The sequence below is a fragment of the Nerophis ophidion genome, linkage group LG06 (assembly GCF_033978795.1).
Source record: "Nerophis ophidion isolate RoL-2023_Sa linkage group LG06, RoL_Noph_v1.0, whole genome shotgun sequence".
In the NCBI taxonomy this organism is placed as follows: Eukaryota; Metazoa; Chordata; class Actinopteri; order Syngnathiformes; family Syngnathidae; genus Nerophis; species Nerophis ophidion.
This window is the reverse complement of record NC_084616.1, coordinates 11,064,439-11,088,371: the sequence shown is the minus strand read 5'-3', so window position 1 is coordinate 11,088,371 and position 23,933 is coordinate 11,064,439. Positions and strand designations below refer to the sequence as shown.

General features: G+C 38.6%; 2 protein-coding genes across 6 annotated transcripts in view; both read left to right on the top strand.

Moving 5' to 3' along the window:
* The window catches only part of src (v-src avian sarcoma (Schmidt-Ruppin A-2) viral oncogene homolog), a 101,995-nt gene extending 85,906 nt beyond the window's left edge, over positions 1–16,089 (top strand). For all 5 annotated transcript variants that reach the window (XM_061902646.1, XM_061902649.1, XM_061902647.1 and 2 more), the window contains 6 exons: positions 4,786–4,941; positions 5,030–5,209; positions 7,598–7,674; positions 9,512–9,665; positions 9,732–9,863; positions 12,062–16,089. In XM_061902646.1, the coding sequence (XP_061758630.1) occupies positions 4,786–4,941; positions 5,030–5,209; positions 7,598–7,674; positions 9,512–9,665; positions 9,732–9,863; positions 12,062–12,270 (908 nt within the window). In that variant the 3' untranslated portion in view covers positions 12,271–16,089. The remainder of the gene's footprint in view (positions 1–4,785; positions 4,942–5,029; positions 5,210–7,597; positions 7,675–9,511; positions 9,666–9,731; positions 9,864–12,061) is intronic.
* A 4,584-nt stretch (positions 16,090–20,673) lies between these two features.
* ankrd52a (ankyrin repeat domain 52a) overlaps positions 20,674–23,933 on the top strand; it is a 63,744-nt gene continuing 60,484 nt past the window's right edge. The window contains exon 1 of the mRNA XM_061902642.1: positions 20,674–20,863. Within this exon, the coding sequence (XP_061758626.1) occupies positions 20,837–20,863 (27 nt within the window). The 5' untranslated portion in view covers positions 20,674–20,836. The remainder of the gene's footprint in view (positions 20,864–23,933) is intronic.

Below are 23,933 nucleotides of genomic sequence, written 5' to 3'. Positions count from 1 at the left end.
GACTATAGGGTGCACCGGATTATAAGGCGCACTGCCGATGAGCGGGTCTATTCAGGTATTTTTTTATAAAAAGGCACACCAGATAATAAGGCGCAATAAAGGGGTCATATTTATTCATTTTTCTATACCGGAATATAATTTTCCGGAAAATAGGGCGCACCGGATTATAAAGCGCACTGCTAACGAACTGGTCTGCTCAGGTCTTTTTTTATAAAAAGGCACACCGGATTATAGGGCGCAGTAAAGGGGTCATATTTGCTTATTTTTATCAATACCGGAATATAATATTCCAAACCATAGGGCACACCGGATTATAAGGCGCACTGCCGATGAGCGGGTCTATTCAGGTCTTTTTTTATAAAAAGGCACACCAGATTATAGGGCGCATTAAAGGGGTCATATTTATTTATTTTTTCTATACCGGAATATAATTTTCCGGACCATAGGGTGCACCGGATTATAAGGCGCACCGTCGATGAGCGGGTCTATTCAGGTCTTTTTTTATAAAAAGGCACACCAGATCGTAGGGCGCATTAAAGGGGTCATATTTATTTATTTTTTCTATACCGGAATATAATTTTCCGGACCATAGGGTGCACCGGATTATAAAGCGCACCGTCGATGAGCGGGTCTATTCAGGTCTTTTTTTATAAAAAAAGGCACACCAGATCATAGGGCGCATTAAAGGGGTCACATTTATTTATTTTTTCTATACCGGAATATAATTTTCCGGAAAATAGGGCGCACCGGATTATAAAGTGCACTGCTAACGAACTGGTCTACTCAGGTCTTTTTTTATAAAAAGGCACACCGGATTATAGGGCGCAGTAAAGGGGTCATATTTGCTTATTTTTATCAATACCGGAATATAATATTCCAAACCACAGGGCACACCGGATTATAAGGCGCACTGCCGATGAGCGGGTCTATTCAGGTCTTTTTTTATAAAAAAGGCACACCGGATTATAAAGTGCAGTAAAGGGGTCATATTTATTTATTTTTTCTATACCGGAATATAATTTTCCGGAAAATAGGGCGCACCGGATTATAAAGTGCACTGCTAACGAACTGGTCTACTCAGGTCTTTTTTTATAAAAAGGCACACCGGATTATAGGGCGCAGTAAAGGGGTCATATTTGCTTATTTTTATCAATACCGGAATATAATATTCCAAACCACAGGGCACACCGGATTATAAGGCGCACTGCCGATGAGCGGGTCTATTCAGGTCTTTTTTTATAAAAAAGGCACACCGGATTATAAAGTGCAGTAAAGGGGTCATATTTATTTATTTTTTCTATACCGGAATACCATTTTCCGGACCATAAGGCGCACCGGATTATAAAGCGTACTGCCGATGAGCGCGTCTATTCAGGTCTTTTTTTTTTATAAAAAGGCACACCGGATTATAAAGCGCAGTAAAGGGGTCATATTTATTTATTTTTTCTATTCCGGAATATAATTTTCCGGACTATAGGGCGCATCAGATTATAAGGCGCTCTGCCAATGAGCTGGTCTATTCAGGTCTTTTTTTTAATAAAAAAAAAAAGGCACACCGGATAATAAGGCGCATTAAAGGGGTCATATTTATTTATTTTTCTATACCAGAATATAATTTTCCGGACCATAGCGCGGACTGGATTATAAGGCGCACTGCCAACGAACGGGTCTATTCAGGTCTTTTTTTATAAAAAGGTACACTGGATTATAGGGCGCAGAAAAGGGGTCATATTTGCTTCTTCTTTTTTTTTTTTTACCGGAATATAATTTTCCGAACCATAGGGCGCACCAGATTATAAGGCGCACTGCCATTGAGCGGGTCTATTAAGGTCTTTTTTTATTAAAAAAAGGCACACCAGATAATAAGGCGCAATAAAGGGGTCATATTTATTTATTTTCTATACCGGAATATAATTTTCCGGACCATAAGGCGCACCACCCCCGCAACCTTAAAAGGGACAAGTGGTAGAAAAATGGATGGATGGATGGATAAACCGGGATATGATTTTTCGGACCATAGGGCGCACTGCCAATGAGTGGGTCTATTCAGATCTTTTTTCATACAAAAGGCACACCAGATATAGGGCGCATTAAAGGGGTCATATTTGTTTATTTTTTTCGAAACCGGAATATAATTTTCCGGACCATAGGGCGCACCGGATTATAGGGCGCACTGCCAATGAGTGGGTCTAGTCAGGTCTTTTTTCATAAAAAAGGCACACCAGATTATAGGGCGCATTAAAGGGGTCATATTTGTTTATTTTTTTCGAAACCAGAATATAATTTTCCGGACCATAGGGTGCACCGGATTATAGGGCGCACTGCCTATGAGCGGGTCTATTCAGGTCTTTTTTTTTATAAAAAAGGCACACCAGATCATAAGGTGCATTATAGGGGTCGTATTTATTTATTTTTCTATACTGGAATGTAATTTTTCGGACCTTAGGGCGCACCGGACTATAAGGCGCACTGCCAACGAGCGGGTCTACTCAGGTCTTTTTTCATACGAAAGGCACATCGGATTATAGAGCGCAGTAAAGGGGTCATAGTTATTTATTTATTTCTAGCACCCCCGCAACCTCAAAAGGGACAAGTGGTAGAATAATAGATGGATGGATGGATGGATAAACCGGAATATGATTTTTCGGACCATAGGGCGCATTGCCAATGAGTGGGTCTATTCAGGTCTTTTTTCATACAAAAGGCACACCAGATTATGGGGCGCATTAAAGGGGTCATATTTGTTTATTTTTTTCGAAACCGGAATATAATTTTCCGGACCATAGGGCGCACCGGATTATAGGGCGCACTGCCAATGAGTGGGTCTATTCAGGACTTTTTTCATACAAAAGGCACACCAGATTATAGGGCGCATTAAAGGGGTCATATTTGTTTATTTTTTTCGAAACCGGAATATAATTTTCCGGACCATAGGGTGCACCGGATTGTAAGGCGCACTGCCGATGAGCGGGTCTATTCAGGTCTTTTTTTATTAAAAAAAGGCACACCAAGTAATAAGGCGCAGTAAAGGGGTCATATTTATTTATTTTTCAATACCGGAATAAAATTTTACGGACCATAGGGCGCACCGGACGATAAGGCGCACTGCCAACGAACGGGTCTACTCAGGTCTTTTTTCATACAAAAGGCACACCAGATTATAGGGCGCAGGAAAGGGGTCATATTTATTTATTTATTTTCTACCACCCCCCGCAACCCCTTAAGGGACAAGTGGTAGAAAAATGGATGGATGGATGGATAAACCGGAATATGATTTTTCGGACCATAGGGCGCACTGCCAATGAGTGGGTCTATTCAGGTCTTTTTTCATACAAAAGGCACACCAGATTATAGGGCGCATTAAAGGGGTCATGTTTGTTTATTTTTTTCGAAACCGGAATATAATTTCCCGGACCATAGGGTGCACCGGATTATAAGGCGCACTGCCGATGAGCGGGTCTATTCAGGTATTTTTTTATTAAAAAAAGGCACACCGATAATAAGGCGCAGTAAAGGGGTCATATTTATTTATTTTTCTATACCGGAATAAAATTTTACGGACCATAGGGCGCACTGCCAACGAACGGGTCTACTCAGGTCTTTCTTCATACAAAAGGCACACCAGATTATAGGGCGCAGGAAAGGGGTCACATTTATTTATTTATTTTCTACCACCCCCCGCAACCCCTAAAGGGAAAAGTGGTAGAAAAATGGATGGATGGACGGATGGATAAACCGGGATATGATTTTTCCCACCATAGGGCGCACTGCCAATGAGTGGGTCCATTCAGGTCTTTTTTTCATACAAGAGCCACACCGGATTGTAGGGTGCAGTTTATTTTTTTCGAAACCAGAATAGAATTTTCCGGACTATAGGGCGCACCGGACTATAAGGCGCACCGTCAATGAGCGAGTCTATTCAGGTCTTTTTTCATACAAAAGGCACACCAGATTATAGGGAGTATTAAAGGGGTCTTTTTTTTTTTTTTCTATACCGGAATATAATTTTCTGGACCATAGGGCGCACCGGATTATAAGGCGCAAAGCCAATGAGCGGGTCTACTCAGGTCTTGTTTCATACAAAAGGCCGCAGTAAAGGGGTCATATGTATTTATTTGTTCCTAGCCCCCCCCCGCCACACCAAAAGGGACAGGCGGTAGAAAATGGATGGATGGATATACCGGAATATAATTTTCTGGACCATAGGGCGCACTGCCAATGTCACTCTTATGTGTGACTCCCATCATATTGCAGTCTACGCGTATTTCTTATGTTTGACTGCCATCTACTGGTCACACTTATCATTTCACCATGTACCATATACAATTGCTTCGAGGTCGGTATGCACAACCAAAACTATTCCGTACATTAGGCACACCGGTTTATAAGGCGCACTGTCAAGTTTTAAGAAAATGCAAGGATGTTAAGTGCGCCTTATAGTCAAAAAAATACGTTAAATGAACATTTAACAAAACTCTTGTTGGTATCCATCCATCTTACATTTTCTACCGCGTATTCACTTCAGGGTTGCGGGGGGCGCTATCTCAGCTGCATTCAGGCGGAAGGCGGGGTACACTCTGGACAAGTCGGCACCTCATCGCAGGACCAACACAGATAGACAGACAACATTCACACACTATCGTTTTTTTCTTTTCCTGAGTTCCATGTGCTGGCACTCACTACTTTCTTTGACCCCCTCGGGTATACTTAAAACGGGGCAGAGCTTTGGCGAAAATGTTCCACAGGCTTCTTGACGGCATTCCGGCGTGATTCCTGTGTCCCCAGAACACGCGGACGGACTGTGCCACAGTCTTTCAGACATCTGTCCCGTGCTGAAACCTCAGACTCAGGGCCTGGCCAAAGATGCCTGGGAGATTCCCAGAGAGTCTCTCCATCTGGACCTCAAACTTGGACAAGGCTGCTTCGGGGAGGTTTGGATGGGTAAGCGAGGCTCTGCTCGAACCAGCAGGTGTTTCTGCCCGTTGAGGGACTTCCCAGCGTCGCCGTGGCTTATTGTCTCTTTACCCAGGAACGTGGAACGGTACGACCCGAGTGGCCATCAAGACCCTGAAACCCGGCACCATGTCCCCGGAGGCCTTCTTGCAGGAGGCCCAGGTCATGAAGAAGCTGAGGCACGAGAAGCTGGTGCAGCTTTACGCCGTGGTGTCCGAGGAGCCCATCTACATCGTCACAGAGTTCATGGGCAAAGGTGAGCGGACACGCCCACAGGCCTCCAATATTACCTTTTTAAGGTCAAGACAAGTGTTGTATATATATATATATATATATATATATATATATATATATATATATATATATGATCAAAAGCATCGATAACTTGTTTACAGAAGTCTTCCTTATCTTTCTTCAGTTTTAAAAGTCTCTCTGTCTCGATGGAGATCTTCCATTATTTCCTCCTGCTTCGATTGAACGTTCAGTTTAGAAAACAGTTTTATTTTAGATATGTAATCCTCCATGTTAAAGTGCAAGCGAGAGGGAAAAATAAACAATCGCTGCTCACTCTTGCTGCTTGTTGTCACTTCTTCTGCAGCCGAGTAGTCGCAAGAAGGATCACTTGCGCCCTCTACCACTAGGAGGCGGGAGTAATTTAATGACTCATATTTGACACACGCAGCTACGGTATATTAATAAAACATAGCTGCTTACTGTTCTTTTTCGCATATTCAATAGCTTGGACCTTAAATCCTACTGGATAGCTCTTAATCTTCTTCCCTTTATCTGATTTCAAACGATTGAAATCAGCCTCCTCCATTTTGAAAATGATGACAGGTGAAGTGTCACTCGTGACGTGACGAGTTTGACCCGGCGGAAATTCTAGACATGCGCTAATGAAAATAATATTTTCCGAAACGAGTTTGACCCGGCGTTAATCCTGAGCCGGCAGTAATGCTAAGCATGCGCTAATTATTTTGTGAAACGAGTTTGACCCGGCAGTAGTTCTAGGCAGGTGGATACTATATACCCGGCGGCAATTCAAGGAAATACGGTATGTGTTTATATATGTATATGTATATGTATGTATATATATATATATATATATATATATATATATATATATATATATATATATATATATATATATATACTTGTGTATATATATATATATATATTTGTATATATATGTACATATATAAATGTGTTTATATATATATGTATGTGTATACATATGTATATGCATACATATATACAAATGTATATATATGTGTGTGTGTGTTTATATATTTATGTGTATATATATGTATGTGTGTATGTATATACATATGTATATATGAATGTATATATATATATGTATATATGCATATGTATGTGTATATATATATATATGAATGTGTAAATATATATGTATATATGCATATCTATGTGCATAAATATATGAAATACGTATGTACATATGTATGTATATATGCATATATATGTATATATATGTGTGTGTATATATATCTATATATGCATGTATATGTATATATATATATATTTGTGTATGTATATATATATATATATATATATATATATATATATATACACACATATATACGTAAAAATACCGTTTTTTTGTATTCATTACTAATATCATTTCAGCTTTTTTGTCATTTCATGATGCCTTTATCTTTTACATTTTGATAGAGGGAGATTTTTTTTGTTTTTGTTTTTTATGTACATTAATTTGTTTTTTTGTTTGTTTTTTATGTACATTAATATGTACATGTAGATGATCTATCGGGACAAATCCATTAAGAGTTTGAGCAGGAATATGTCATACAGGAATTAACTATACACAATAAAACATTAACAAAATGCTGTGTTACATGAATATTTTTGTATTAATACTTTTGTGACATGAAAAAAACACAGGTATTGTAACAAAAAACATGGCGTTTACTTTTTCATATCAAAATAAAACAAAGCAAATGAAGTCAAATAAACAAGCTTTCTTCTTCTCTTGGCTCAGTACAACAGTTTGGCCAATAAAAATAAAGAGTGACACCTCTCACATCGAATACACAATCTTCACAGCTTTTGTTCAGTTCAATGAAATGACAAAACATTTTAGCTAGTACTGATGTTATTTGAACCCTGATACAGTTTGCATTTAAATAACGTACGAGTGAACATACCAGTCCACAAAGTAAAGACTTTATAGACAAGTTGTGACAACTTTCATGACACATCACCTGCTGCATGTTTCCTCACCTCATTAACTCTCAGTCACAGCAGCTGATGGATGCTGTATTGACAAAATAAAACCGACGTCAAATAGTTTTCTCCTTCGCTGTATACTTTTAATGTGTCTCCAATATTGTCCACACCGGGCTCCATCTAAACACGGCAGTGTGCTCTTAAACACACGACGGGAAGCGAGGGAAAATGAGGTTACACCAAGCGCCTGGGTCCGTTTACTCCGAGGAGAAATCTCCCGGGCAAAGTCCGTGTAGTTAGTCCGCCATGATTATAGAGCCAAATGACACTATTGCGCATGCGCCTGACTTCATGTTGCCTAAAATGTACGTCTCTTGAAACAAACGCACATTCTGAGTGTTGTTGTTGTTGTTGTTGTTGTTGTGTGTCCCGCTCACAGGCAGTTTACTGGACCTCCTGAAAGGTGACATGGGTAAGATGCTCCGCCTCCCTCAGCTGGTGGACATGGCGTCTCAGGTCAGAACAAGCAGTATTCTCTTTTTTTTTTTTTTAGTTATATTATTGTCGGCCACTAGGGGCGCCGCGTCACTCGCAGTCAGCCTTTTGGTTTTTAAAAGCAGAACACAGGTCACAAGTTGTGTAAATATTTGTATGGATTGGAATGTAAAGCTCACCATGTTATTGTTCATAATAATAACAATGATACATTTAAAAATAGTCATATATACTTTAACTTAGAATGTTGTTTTATGTAAAGGCATTAATTTAATAGATGTAGGTTTATTTAAAATAATATTTCCTTTTTTAAGATATTTATATTTGCATATTTTATTTTGTGCTAAGTGGCAGCAATTTAGTAGTAATTCTATTTTTCCCCCATTTTTATGTTTTCAGTGACTAAATAACTTATTTTTGCATTATTTTTTTTTTCCAATGAAACAATTGATAACAAAAATTTGAAAACTAAATATATGTATATAAATATATATTTTATTTGGTTATAGGTGGCAATACTTTAATAATAATTCAACTTTACTGTATTTTTATTCTACATTATATGCTGACATGCATTGTAATTTGAACCTTACCTTATTATGTTTTTTTATTTTATTTTATTTAGTAATAACTCGCAGCAATTTAGTAGTATTAGAACTCTACTAGTCTTATTAATTTGTGTGTATTTATATATATAAAGTCATATATATATATATATATATATATATATATATATATATACATATACATATACATATATATATATATATATATATATATATATATATATATATATATATATATATATATATATGAGAAGGTGTGTCCAAACTTTTGGTCTGTACTGTATATATACATAAATACAGTATATGTGTGAGTGAGTGTGTATTTATTTATATATGTATGTATATATATATATATATATGTCTGTATATATATGTGTATATATATTGTATATGTACATGTGTACATGTATATATGTCTATATATACATATATGTGTATATGTATGTATATATATGTATGTATGTGTATTTATGTATGTATGTATATATGTATGTATATATGTATATATATATTTATGTATATATATATATATATATATATGTCTGTATATATATGGGTATATATATTGTATTATGTACATGTGTGTATATATATATATATATATATGTTTATATGTATATGTTTATATGTATGTACATATATGTATATATTTATGTATGTATGTGTATTTATGTATGTATGTATATGTGTATATGTACTGTATATGTGTATATATGTATGTATATATGTATACATATATTTATGCATATTTTTGTATGTATATATATGTATGTATGTATATATATGGAAATGTATGTATATGGTTATATTTGTATGTATATGTATACGTGTATATGTATGTATATATATGTATATGTGTGTGTATATGTGTATATATGTATGTATATGTGTATACATGTATATGTATATATATATATATATGTATATATGTATATGTATATATATTTGTACATAAACATATATGTATGTATGTGTGTGTGTGTGTGTGTGTGTCTGTCTGTTGTGTGTGTGTGTGTGTGTGTCGTGTGTGTGTGTGTGTGTGTGTGTGTGTGTGTGTGTGTGTGTGTATGTGTGTGTGTGTGTGTGTGTGTGTGTGTGTGTGTGTGTGTTTTTCGCTTCTGTGTTTTTTTTTTGTTCAAAGCACTTTGTGTTGCGTATGACTAGTGCTACATAAATAAATAAAGTTTGATTGATTGACGTCATCGTGACGGAGGTACAGTTGGCCAGATGCCCAGTGGGCAGTGTTGTGGTGGTCCACATGCTGCATTGAAACGTCCAACATGGCTCCTCAGATTGCCGCAGGCATGGAGTACGTGGAGAGGATGAACTACGTGCACAGAGACCTGAGGGCCGCCAACATCCTGGTCGGAGAGAACCTGGAGTGCAAGGTGGCCGACTTTGGCCTGGCTCGCCTGATCGAGGACAACGAGTACACGGCCAGACAAGGTATGGCCAGCGGCCTCAAGCTTCCACCGTCCATCGGGTGTCACTGACCACGGTCACTGCCGGCAGGAGCCAAGTTTCCCATCAAGTGGACGGCGCCTGAGGCCGCTCACTTCGGACGCTTCACCATCAAATCTGACGTGTGGTCATTCGGGGTCCTGCTGACGGAGCTGGCCACCAAAGGAAGAGTTCCTTATCCAGGCAAGACATTATTTACATCACATTTAGACACAATTCTTTTATTCTGAAAAACACTATAACAGCGTTCCAACAAGTCGAGGTTCAGTATTCACTCATATTTAGGGACCGAATGTTGAAACAGAAAATAAACAGCGACAGGTGCGTAGATGGCCCAGGTGGGCCTTGTCATCTAATCACCTGTCGCCTTATTAGCAGCCGCCGTGAGGAAACAAGTAGTTGGAGTTGCTCCTGAGAGACACAGACGCAGAAAAGACACTGAGCTGGAAAGCAGAAGACTTTCCACTATTAAGAAAAATTAAACAGTATTATAACCTGAAATCCTGACAGTCGGAAGAACCTACGAGAGGGCAACCTCTACAATTGAGTCTTTTGCTTTTAAGCACGGTGTCTTTTCTGCGTCCGTGTCTCTCAACAGCACCTCCAACTTCTCGTTTCCTCAAGGCTGCTGCTAATAAGGCGACTGGCTGTTAGATAACAAGGCCCGCCTGGGCCATCTACGCACTAGCCGCTGTCTTCGAGGCCCGGCCCTGACACACCCTGTTCCGCGCCAAGCCCGCAGGCCACGCATCCCTTAGGTGGTACTGCATTAAAAACCGACATCCGTGTGTAAAGCATATCACCACATGGGCTCAGGAACACTTCATAAAACCACTGTCCGTAACTACAGTTGGTCGTTAAAACTCTACTATGCAAAGCGAAAGCCATTTATCAACAACACCCAGGAACGCCGCTGGCTTCGCTGGGCCTGAGCTCATCTTAGATGGACTGATACAAAGTGGAAAAGTGTTCTGTGGTCTGACGAGTCCAAATTTCCAAACTATATTTGGAAACTGTGGACGTGGTGTCCTCCGGAACCAAAAGGAAAATAACCATTCGGATTGTTATAGGTGCAAAGTTCAAAAGCCAGTATGTGTGATGGTATGGGGGTGCATTAGTGCCCAAGACATGGGTAACTTACACATCTGTGAAGGCACCATTAATGCTGAATGGTCCATACAGGTTTTGGAGCAACATATGTTTTCATCCAACAACGTTATCACGGACGCCCCTGCTTATTTCAGCAAGACAATGCCAAGCCTTGTGTTACAACAGCGTGGCTTTGTAGTAAAAGAGTGCGGGTACTTTTCTAGCCCACCTGCAGTCCAGATCCATCTCCCATGGAAAATGTGTGCCGCATTATGAAGCGTAAAATATGACCACAAGACTCCGAACTGTTGAACAACTTATGCTGTACATCAAGCAAGAATGGGAAATAATTCCACTTTCAACGCTTCAACAATTAGTTTCCTCAGTTCCCAAACGTTTATTGAGTGTTGTTCAAAGAAAAGGTGATGTAACACAGTGGTGAACATGCCCTTTCCCAACTACTTTGGCACGTGTTGCAGCCATGAAATTCTAAGTTAATTATTATTTGCAACAAAAGAAAAAGTTTATCAGTTTGAACATGAAATATGTTGTCTTTGTAGCTAATTCAACTGAATATGGGTTGAAAAGGATTTGCAAATCATTGTATTCCGTTTATTTATCTAACACAATTTCCCAACTCATATGGAAACGGGGTTTGTACTAAGTAGCTTAGTCGCCATTGATAGTGCAAAATCAAGCTTTTTGTGTCACGATCCGACTCCCGGATCGGACATAGTTTTTGCTATTGAGTCCTTTTGTGTGTTTTGATTATTTTTGGACTCTTCCGATCCCTTAGTTTGAGCACTTCCTGTTTCATCTGGTCTCCATGGTTACATCATTTGTTCCACCTGCAATGGTTTTTTTTGACGCACACCTGTTTATGATTATTGTTTGAGTATTTAAACCTGCCTGCTACCTATGTTCATTCTGGATGGTTGGTTTGCTACAGGCAACTTTCACGTTTGGTTTCTCTAAATCCTTGTTCGCTAAGTTACGTCTTAGCTTCTAGTGCGCTGCGGCACGCGCTACTTTGGACACTTTAAACTCAATGCTAGTTTAGCATTAGCTTCTAGTGCGCTCCGGCACGCCTTTACTTTGCTTTTGTACCACTGTTATCTGACCTTTTTGTACATTAAACCAGCTCTTACCTGCAATCCCTGCCTGTCTGGTCCCACTGCATCTTGGGGTGACAACTCGCGCATCACAATGCGATCCAAATGTGACAGTTTGATGCTGGACGAGGTCGCCTACAGCCCCAGTTTTTTTGATTTGACCCCACTCGTCTGTTCCAGGGATGGTGAACCGCGAGGTCCTGGACCAGGTGGAGCGCGGCTACAGGATGCCGTGCCCGGCCGAGTGCCCGCCGTCTCTGCACGAGCTGATGCAGACCTGCTGGAAGAGGGAGCCCGAGGAGCGGCCCACTTTCGAGTACCTGCACTGCTTCCTGGAGGACTACTTCACCTCCACCGAGCCTCAGTACCAGCCGGGGGAGAACCTGTAACCTTCCAGTACAATCCAGTCGTTTTTTTTTCCCCAAAGCCAAGAAGTTTCTAGGTCAAGTTTGGCGCCCTCTTGTGGACACGTGCCAGACAGCTGCCGAAAAGCGAGGCCTCAACCGCGGGAACCTTGGCTTGTCGTCTTCCGTTTCGTTTTCTTCCGGAACATCCACTCATCGCTTGAAGTCTACTGGGTGTGTTCACTTGATTCATTTCTTCCTGCTTACGTTCCGACACATCTCTTTGCTGCGTCTTCGGGAAATAGCGACAAAACCCGACTTTTCCCAACGGTAAAAAGCCGAATTTAACCGCGGGAATTTTTTTTGTGCCAATGAAACCCCCCCCCCCCCCCCTTCTTTAACTGTGCCCGTTTGAAAGCATTTAAATCTAAACTGAGCTAATCGTCATCAACGTCTCCTAAATTGTGTATTTTTACACCAGCTTTTTACATTTTCTGTGCATTTTCCAGCACAGCAATACACTGGAATGAATGAGCCTGGCGTCGGTGTAATGCCAAACGTCCGCCTGCGGGGGGCACTGCAGGAAGCCCTCCAAAAACACACGTCCACATCTTGAAAGAAATGCAATTGTAAATATACTCAATGTTTATATTTTGTACATATATTATCTTTATAATTTATTTCTTTAAAAAATAACAATAATAATAACCCTGTACTTTTGTTTGTTTTTTGCTTTTAGCATCGCCTAAATACGAAAATAAGGTACTCGCCACGCTGAAAAAGAAAAAAAACGTTTAATTACGAGGAAGAATAAAAGACGAAGAATAAAGACGCAAAATTTGATCCTGTTATGACGGAAAGAAATTGCGGGGAAATTTGGTAAATATTAAAACATTTTTATTGTCGCGAGAAAAAGGTCTTAATGTTACGTGAATAAAGTTACAAAGTATGTAGTATAATATTTTGGGGAAAATAGTCGTAGTTTCACGAGAAAAATGATTTTCATAACATTCAGACTTTTTCCTATGTCGACGGAACACAATTGCGTTATCGTGAGAATGTCGTCACAATGTTACAACTTTTTTTCTTTTAACGTCAGAAGTTTATTTACGTAACGTGGCAACATTATTTACACAACAATATAGCATATATTTATTTTCTTTTTTTTTTGTTACTAATTTGTTTTCATAAAATTGGGACAATGTTCTCACAACAATATGATATATTGTACGTAAAATTTGTAAAACTATATCAATTTTAATATTTGTGACGAGGAAACAGATCTTAAGGTTACACAAATAAAGTTACGATAACCAAGTAACCCTACAAAAAGTTGTTACTCCAGTCACAGTCCATGTTTTTCTCGTAACAATAAAACTGACTTCTCGTAACATTACGACTTTTTTATGTTTTTTTGTAACATCGAGACTTTGTTCTTTTAATCCCACATATTTATTTTTGTGGCGTTGTTCTCTTAGCCGACATATTTTTCATAACATTCAGACTTTTTCCTTTGTCGACGGAACACAGTTGTGTTATCGTGAGAATGTCGTCACAATGCTACAACTTTTTTTTTCTTTTAACGTCAAAGTTTATTTTTGTAACATTGCGACATTATTTACAGAACAATGAAGCATATATTTATTTTCTTTTTTTTTGTTACTAATTTGTTTTCGGAAAATTGGGACAATGTTCTCGCAACAATAATATATTTTACGTAAAATTTGTAAAATGATATAAATTTTAATAATTGTGACAAGGAAATAGATCATAAGGTTACACAAATAAAGTTACGATAACCAGGTAACCCTACAAAAAGCTGTTACTCCAGTAACAGTCCATGTTTTTCTCGTAACAATAGAACTGACTTCTCGTAACATTACGACTTTTTTATGTTTTTTTGTAACATCAAGACTTTGTTCTTTTAATCCCACATATTTATTTTCGTGGCGTTGTTCTCTTAGCCGACATATTTTTCATAACATTCAGACTTTTTCCTATGTCGACGGAACACAATTGCGTTATCGTGAGAATGTCGTCACAATGTTACAACCTTTTTTCTTTTAACGTCAGAAGTTTATTTTCGTAACATTGCAACATTATTTACACAACAATATAGCATATATTTATTTTCTTTTTTTTTTGTTACTAATTTGTTTTCATAAAATTGGGACAATGTTCTCACAACAATATGATATGTTTTACGTAAAATTTGTAAAACTATATCAATTTTAATATTTGTGACGAGGAAACAGATCTTAAGGTTACACAAATAAAGTTACGATAATCAAGTAACCCTACAAAAAGTTGTTACTCCAGTCACAGTCCATGTTTTTCTCGTAACAATAAAACTGACTTCTCGTAACATTACGACTTTTTTATGTTTTTTTTTAACATCAAGACTTTGTTCTTTTAATCCCACATTTATTTTCGTGGCGTTGTTCTCTTAGCCGACGTATTTTTCATAACATTCCGACTTTTTCCTATGTCGACGGAACACAATTGCGTTATCGTGAGAATGTCGTCACAATGTTACAACCTTTTTTCTTTTAACGTCAAAGTTTATTTTTGTAAAAATGCGACATTATTTACAGAACAATGAAGCATATATTTCTTTTCTTTTTTTTTGTTACTAATTTGTTTTCGGAAAATTGGGACAATGTTCTCACAACAATATAATATATTTTACGTAAAATTTGTCAAATGATATAAATTTTGATAATTGTGACGAGGAAATACATCTTGAGGTTACACAAATAAAGTTACGATAATCAAGTAACCCTACAAAAAGCTGTTACTCCAGTAACAGTCCATGTTTTTCTTGTAACAATAGAACTGACTTCTCGTAACATTACGACTTTTTTATGTTTTTTTGTAACATCAAGACTTTGTTCTTTTAATCCCACATATTTATTTTTGTGGCGTTGTTCTCTTAGCCGACGTATTTTTCATAACATTCAGACTTTTTCCTATGTCGACGGAACACAATTGCGTTATCCTGAGAATGTCGTCACAATGTTACAACTTTTTTTTTCTTTTAACGTCAAAGTTTATTTTCGTAACATTGCGACATTATTTACAGAATAATGAAGCATATATTTCTTTTCTTTTTTTTTGTTACTAATTTGTTTTCGGAAAATTGGGACAATGTTCTCGCAACAATTTAATTTTCGTAAATTTTTGTTAAAATTATATATTTTTTTCTCTTAATAATATAACTTCCAACAATAAAGCATATTTCTCACAAGATTACAACTTTATTCTCGTAAATGTACAGTTTTTTTTTCTTTCACACCGTGGCGCTAACACTGCTTGTAAGTTAACCCTAACGGTACTTTTTCCGACTTAACGCTACATTTACTATGGAATTACGTTACATGTACGATTACTTTGGTGCATGTCGTTCTGCGAAGCTTTTTTTGGTGGCGATTGTTTTGGAGGGAAACCTAGCAGGCGCTCGTGTTTCCATGACGGCGTTGTCGAACCACGAGCATGTCGGTCAGGGGTTGCCATAGCAACAGAAAGTTATTGTTAAAAGATGGCGTGAGGACCACGGACTCGTAGCATCTTCTCATTATTGAGAACCGGTCCTCCTTTCATGATGTTAGAGCTGAAGTGAATGAAAAGAAGCATGCAGAAAAATGGCCATAATGCAAAGAATAATGCAAGCCTTGTCTTCTCTCCTACTATGCAGAAATATATTTTTGGTGTTTTTGTTTCTTAAAACTGGTTATATCACAGCGGTACTTTTCTACTGTATCCAGTGGGAATGTTGACATTATAACTTTCTTTTTTGATAAATCTTGTTGAAAAATTGTTCAATTCTGGAAAAAAAGTTTGAATAAAAACTTGTAAACGACTAAAGTTGTCGGCTGACTGGATGAGTTGTGTTGCAGGACAATTCTCTCTTGATTAGAGTAAAAAAAAGAAAATGTTTTATTAAAAATGTTTACCAATGACTTACTTACACCTGGGAAAAATAAAAAATTATGCTGATATAATCCGTCATTTGGAAATTCACTTTTTTTTTTAAAAATAAAATACCCAATTTTTATAATCAGCTAACATAAGAAACTTAAATAACAAACATGTATTTGATATGAAATACAGTATTACAGGTGTAAGACATTTTAATTATCTGTGAAAAATATGTATATATGTACATATACAGTACATACATATTTATGTATACACTTACATAGTAAATGCATTTGTTGTACATATGTGTGTCTGTGTATATATATATATATATATATATATATATATATATATATATACTGTATATATATATATACTGTATATACAGTATATACGTGTATGTATGTATACATTGTTTGTACATATATACGTGTATGCATATTTGTGTGTATATATAATGAGTGTGTGTGTGTATGTACATTATGTGTCTATATATATATATATATATATATATATATATATACACATATATATTCATATATGTGTGTATTTATGTGTATATATAGTGTATATATATAGATGTGTGTATATGTATATATATATATATATATATACATATATATACATTATACATATATTAATATGTGTGTATGTGTATACATATATGTATTGTGTGTGTATTTACTGTATATATGTGTGTTTATACATTGTGTTTATGTGTATATATTTTTATGTGTATGTACAAATGTGTGCATATGTGTGTACATATGTACTTTTATTTGTATATATGAATGTGTGTGTATATATATATATATATATATATATATATACTGTATATACAGTATATACGTGTATGTATGTATACATTTTTTGTGCATTTATATAAGTGTATGCATATTTGGGTGTATATATATATAATGAGTGTGTGTGTATGTACATTATGTGTCTATATATATATATATATATATATGTATGTATATATATATATATATACATGTATATTCATATATATGTGTATATATATATGTAGATGTGTGTATATATATATATATATATATATATATATATATATATATATATATACATCCATCCATCCATTTTCTACCGCTTATTCCCTTTCGGGGTCGCGGGGGGCGCTGGCGCCTATCTCAGCTACAATCGGGCGGAAGGCGGGGTACACCCTGGACAAGTCGCCACCTCATCGCAGGGCCAACACAGATAGACAGACAACATTCACACTCACATTCACACACTAGGGCCAATTTAGTGTTGCCAATCAACCTATCCCCAGGTGCATGTCTTTGGAAGTGGGAGGAAGCCGGAGTACCCGGAGGGAACCCACGCATTCACGGGGAGGACATGCAAACTCCACACAGAAAGATCCCGAGCCTGGATTTGAACCCAGGACTGCAGGAACTTCGTATTGTGAGGCAGACACACTAACCCCTCTGCCACCATGAAGCCGAAGTATAAAACTGTAGTCCTATAATTTTGCAAACACAACACAACAGAATATTACAGCCACTTACATAAAATAACAACTCATCCCTTTTTTATTTTTTTTACCGCATGTCCCTTTCGGATCGCGGGAGCCTATCCCAGCCGCGCTCAAGTGGCATGTGCAAGGTTCACCCGGCCCGGACACGTCCCACGGCCTTCATAAAATATTAAAATTGTAATATTTTCCAATTACAACCATAACATAGATTATTAAAGTTATTTAATTTCACCTTTTTAAGTCCTCATTAAAAAGTAAGGACTTTATAAAAAAAAAAAACAGTTTGACCTTCTGGTTAAGAGGCTGCGGTCTGCCTTTCAAGACCGGGGTGGTGGTTCCTCTCTTTAAGAAGGTGGACCGGAGGGTGTGTTCCAACTATCGTGGGATCACACGCAACAGCCTTCCCGGTAAGTTCTATTCAGGTGTACTGGAGAGGAGGCTACGCCGGATAGTCCTACCTCGTATTTAAGAGGAACAGTGTGGTTTTCGTCCTGGTCGTGGAACTGTGGACCAGCTCTATACTCTCGGCAGGGTTCTTGAGGGTGCATGGGAGTTTGCCCAACCAGTCTACATGTGCTTTGTGGACTTGGAGAAGGCATTGGACCGTGTCCCTCGGGGAGTGCTCAGAGAGTATGGGGTATCGGACTGTCTGATTGAGGCGGTTCGCTCCCTGTATAATCAGTGTCAGAGCTTGGTCCGCATTGCCGGCAGTAAGTCGGACACGTTTCCTGTGAGGGTTGGACTCCACCAATAAGGCTGTCTTTTGTCACCGATTCTGTTCATAACTTTTCTGGACAGAATTTCTAGGCGCAGTCAAGGCGTTGAGGGGATCCGGTTTGGTGACCGCGTGATTAGGTCTCTGCTTTTTGCAGATGTGGTCCTGATGGCTTCATCTGGCCGGGATCTTCAGCTCTCACTGGATCGGTTCGCAGCCGAGTGTGAAGCGACTGGTGTTGAGAATCAGCACCTCCAAATGCCGAGTCCATGGTTCTCGCCCGGAAAAGGGCAGAGTGCCATCTCTGGGTTGGGGAGGAGACCCTGCTCCAAGTGGAGGAGTTCAAGTACCTCAGAGTCTTGTTCACACGTGAGGGAAGAGTGAATGGTGAGATCCACAGGACGCTGAATCGATCCATTGTCCCTTGTCACCGATTCTGTTCATAACTTTTTTGGACAGAATTTTTAGGCACAGTCAAGGCGTTGAGGGGATCCGGTTTGGTGGCCGCGTGATTAGGTCTCTACTTTTTGCAGATGATGTGGTCCTGATGGCTTCATCTGGCCGGGACCTTCAGCTCTCACTGGAACGGTTCGCAGCCGAGTGTGAAACGACTGGTATTGAGAAGCACCTCCAAATGCCGAGTCCATGGTTCTCGCCCAGTAAAGGGCGGAGTGCCATCTCCGGATTGGAGAGGAGACCCTGCTCCAAGTTGAGGAGTTCAAGTACCTCGGAGTCTTGTTCACGAGTGAGGGAAGAGTGAATGGTGAGATCGACAGGACGCTGTATCGATCCATTTTCCTTTGTCACCGATTCTGTTCATAACTTTTCTGGACAGAATTTCTAGGCGCAGTCAAGGCGTTGAGGGGATCCGGTTTGGTGGCCGCGTGATTAGGTCTCTGCTTTTTGCAGATGATGTGGTCCTGATGGCTTCATCTGGCCGGGATCTTCAGCTCTCACTGGAACGGTTCGCAGCCGAGTGTGAAACGACTGGTATTGAGAATCAGCACCTCCAAATGCCGAGTCCGTGGTTCTCGCCCGGAAAAGGGCGGAGTGCCATCTCTGGGTTGGGGAAGACACCCTGCTCCAAGTGGAGGAGTTCAAGTACCTCAGAGTCTTGTTCACGAGTGAGGGAAGAATGAATGGTGAGATCCACAGGACGCTGAATCGATCCATTGTCTTTTGTCGCCGATTCTGTTCATAACTTTTTTGGACAGAATTTCTAGGCACAGTCAAGGCGTTGAGGGGATCCGGTTTGGTGGCTGCGTGATTAGGTCTCTGCTTTTTGCAGATGATGTGGTCCTGATGGCTTCATCTGGCCGGGATCTTCAGCTCTCACTGGATCGGTTCGCAGCCAAGTGTGAAGCGACTGGTATTGAGAATCAGCACCTCCAAATGCCGAGTCCGTGGTTCTCGCCCGGAAAAGGGCGGAGTGCCATCTCCGGATTGGAGAGGAGACCCTGCCCCAAGTTGTGGAGTTCAAGTACCTCGGAGTCTTGTTCACGAGTGAGGGAAGAGTGAATGGTGAGATCGACAGGACGCTGTATCGATCCATTGTCCTTTGTCACCGATTCTGTTCATAACTTTTCTGGACAGAATTTCTAGGCGCAGTCAAGGTGTTGAGGGGATCCGGTTTGGTGGCCGTGTGATTAGGTCTCTGCTTTTTGCAGATGATGTGGTCCTGATGGCTTCATCTGGCTGGGACCTTCAGCTCTCACTGGAACGGTTCGCAGCCGAGTATGAAACGACTGGTATTGAGAAGCACCTCCAAATGCCAAGTCCATGGTTCTCGCCCGGTAAAGGGCGGAGTGCCATATCCGGATTGGAGAGGAGACCCTGCCCCAAGTTGAGGAGCTCAAGTACCTCGGTGTCTTGTTCACGAGTGATTGAAGAGTGGATGGTGAGATCGACAGGACGCTGTATCGATCCATTGTGGTGAAGAAGGACCTGAGCCGGAAGGCAAAGCTCTCAATTTACTGGTCGATCTACGTTCCCATCCTCACCTATGGCCATGAGCTTTGGGTTATGACCGAAAGCACAAGATCACGGGCACAAGCGACCGAGTCTCTGCCTTAGAGATAGGGTGAGAAGCTCAGTCATCCGGGGGGGAGCTCAAAGTAAAGCCTCTGTTCCTCCACATCGAGAGAAGCAAGATAAAGTAATTTAATTTCACCTTTTTAAGTCCTCATTAAAAAGTAAGAGCCTTCTGGTTTGACCTTCTGGTTAATAGGCTGCGGTCTGCCTTTCGGCCACACGATGTCGCCATTTCAGCCACCAGGGCTGGGCGTCATCCGCCCGCCACGCCTGCAGGCGGAGCAGCGCCGGGGCCGAGCAGCGTCGTCAAAGAGACAACAACAGTGACCCGCTCGGGAGCTCCGGACTTCTCCGCCCTGCCAATGGATGTTTTGTGAGAGCACAGCCCCGCGGTATCACCTCCACGTTTCAGCCCCATGAAGGAGCTCCGTCCCGGCTGAGTTTGGGAGATGGGGGTACTCAACATCGCAGACCAGGTACGCCGACACTGCGGCGCCGGCTATTTGCTGGCCGCCTCTTGCGTATTACGTCTTCAGCCGCGATACCCAATTATCCTGCCTGTGCGCCCGCAACTAAAAGGATGTTTCCGCGGTGTAAAATCACCTGTGTGATCCATTACATGTATCGCGGTATAGCACTGTTTGCTTGCGGCTAATCGACTCCGCTTCGCCCAGGAAGGTGGATCTCATCGCTGTGTGGTGTAGGCCTCAACCGGGGGGGGGGCGTCTATTTACTGGGCGGCGCTCAGTAAATAGACGCTTATTTGGCGCTTATTTGTTTATTGAACGCTAACATAACATTGCTAGTGCAGTAAACTTGTGTTATTTTCTACTACGAGTCGCATTAAACAATTTATAAATACATTTTAGTCCAGTTTGTTTTTTTCCCATCATTATTGTAAATCGCTGCAATGTTAGCATAGCATTCTAAAGTCACCCCAGTAAATGTGACAATGTATTATTATTAATAATAATTCATATCATGTGTTACATGTATTATTATTAATAATAATTCATATCATGTGTTCCATGTATTATTTATTTAGATTCTTTATATGTTGCATTTATTATTAATTAATCCATATTATGTGTTGCGTATATTATTATTAATCATTCATATTTTGTGTTGCATATTTTATTATTGTTAATTCATAATCTGTTGCGTGGGTTTTTAGTTCATATTACGTGCTGCATGTATTATTAATCATTCATATTGTGTTGATGTATCATTATTAATCATTCACATTGTTTTGCATGTATTATTATTAATCAGTCATATCATGTGTTGCATGTTTTATTGTTAATTCAGAATGTGTTGCATTTATTATTAATTCATAATGTGTTGCGTGGATGTTTAGTTCATATTACGTGTTGCATGTATTATTAATCATTCATATTGTGTTGATGTATCATTATTAATCATTCACATTATGTTTTGCATGTATTATTATTAATCAGTCATATTGTGTTGCATGTTTTATTGGTAATTCAGAATGTGTTGCATTTATTATTAATTCATAATGTGTTGCGTGGATTTTTAGTTCATATTACGTGTTGCATGTATTATTAATCATTCATATTGTGTTGCGTGTATTATTATTAATCATTCATATTATGTTTTGCATGTATTATTATTAATCAGTCCTATTGTGTTGCATGTTTTATTGGTAATTCAGAATGTGTTGCATTTATTATTAATTCATCATGTGTTGCGTGGATTTTTAGTTCATATTACGTGTTGCATGTATTATTAATCATTCATATTGTGTTGCGTGGATTATTATTAATCATTCGTATTATGTTTTGCATGTATTATTAATCAGTCATATCGTGTTGCATGTTTTATTATTAATTCAGAATGTGTTGCATTTATTATTAATTCATATGTTACGTGTATTATTAGTTCATATTACATGTTGCATGTGTTATTAATCATTCAACTTATGTGTAACATGCATTATTATCGTTAATTCATAATGTGTTGCATGTATTGTTATTATTCATTCATATTGTGTTGCTTGTATTATTAATCATTCAAGTTATGTGTTGCATGTATTATTATTAATTCATATTATGTGCTGCTTGTATTATTAATCAGTCATGTGTTGCATGTTTTATTATTGTTAATTCAGAATGTGTTGCATCTATTTATTCATAATGTGTTGCATGTATTATTAATTCATATTGTGTTGCATGTATTATTATTAATCACTCAACTTATGTGTAGGATGCATTAATATTGTTAATTCATAATATGTTGCATGTATTATTATTATTATTAATAATTCATAATGTGTTGCAAGTGTTATTATTAATTCATACTGTGTTTCATGTATTATTTTTAATCGTTCAACTTAGTGGAGCATGCATTATTATTGTTAATTCATAATGTGTTGCATGTATTATTCATTCATAATGTGTTGCATGTATTATTCATATTATGTGTTGCATGTATTATTATTATTAATTAATATTATGTTTTGCATGTATTATTATTAATCACATGTGTATATGTATTATTATTCTTAATTCATGTGTTGCAGGTATTATTATTAATTCATAATGTTTTACATGTATTATTATTAATTCATATTATGTATTGCATGTATTATTATTTTGAAGTATGAAGAAGAATGTTTTAATGTAGACACATAGGATCAACATACTGCTGTCATTATATGCATCAAGTGTTCATTCCAGGCTACGGCAAAATATCCAGATATATATCGTGTATCGTGACATGACCTAAAAATATCGAGATATTAAAAAAAGCCCATATTGCCCAGCCCTAATTCAAAATAATGTCATTTTTGCTGCTTCAACACAGAAAAAGGTCAAGTGAAATAACTTAGTTGTTAACTGTAGGTCAATAATGCTTGTCTTTCTCTCAGACAGGTAGGGCTTTGCTGTCTGTAACACGCGCGCACACACACACACCGCACAGTGAGCTAACGTTACGCTAAAAGCTAATTAACCTTCACCTCAAAGTGCGAGCTGAGCTGCCGCTTATGTTTCTAGAACGTCAACGGGCTCATAGTGATGTCACTCGTAGTTGACTGGGAGGTGTTTATTATAACTTTGGGAGAGTCCGCTTATCTGCTGAACACCTTTCTGCTCACCACAGCGCAGGAACACTGACTCCATGCGCTCTGAATACGCACTGCTGATTGGCTGTCACCACTCTGCATGGAGCCAATCAGATGGTTCTGTGGGTGGGACAATGCTGGGTGCTGCAGAGAAGCACTGACAGAGGCAGTACGAAGCGTAGCAGCTTGTTAAGACGTCCAGGATGAGTGGAATGTGTTGAAGGTGGAATGGTTTGAATCGGTGGAAGTTTGAAAAATGGCATACTCATTTTGAATGGGGAAAAATGTCCCGGAAAACCTGGAATTCGAGGAAATCTGGGAATTTTTGGAATTTGTCAAGGGGAAAGCCCACAATTCCCAGATGGGCTGAACAGTTTGAATTTTGAACGGTTTGAGTCGGGTGAAAAATGTGGACGTTAAAGTGCCAAAGTCTGGAGAAGAAGAAGAATAAATAAACGAAT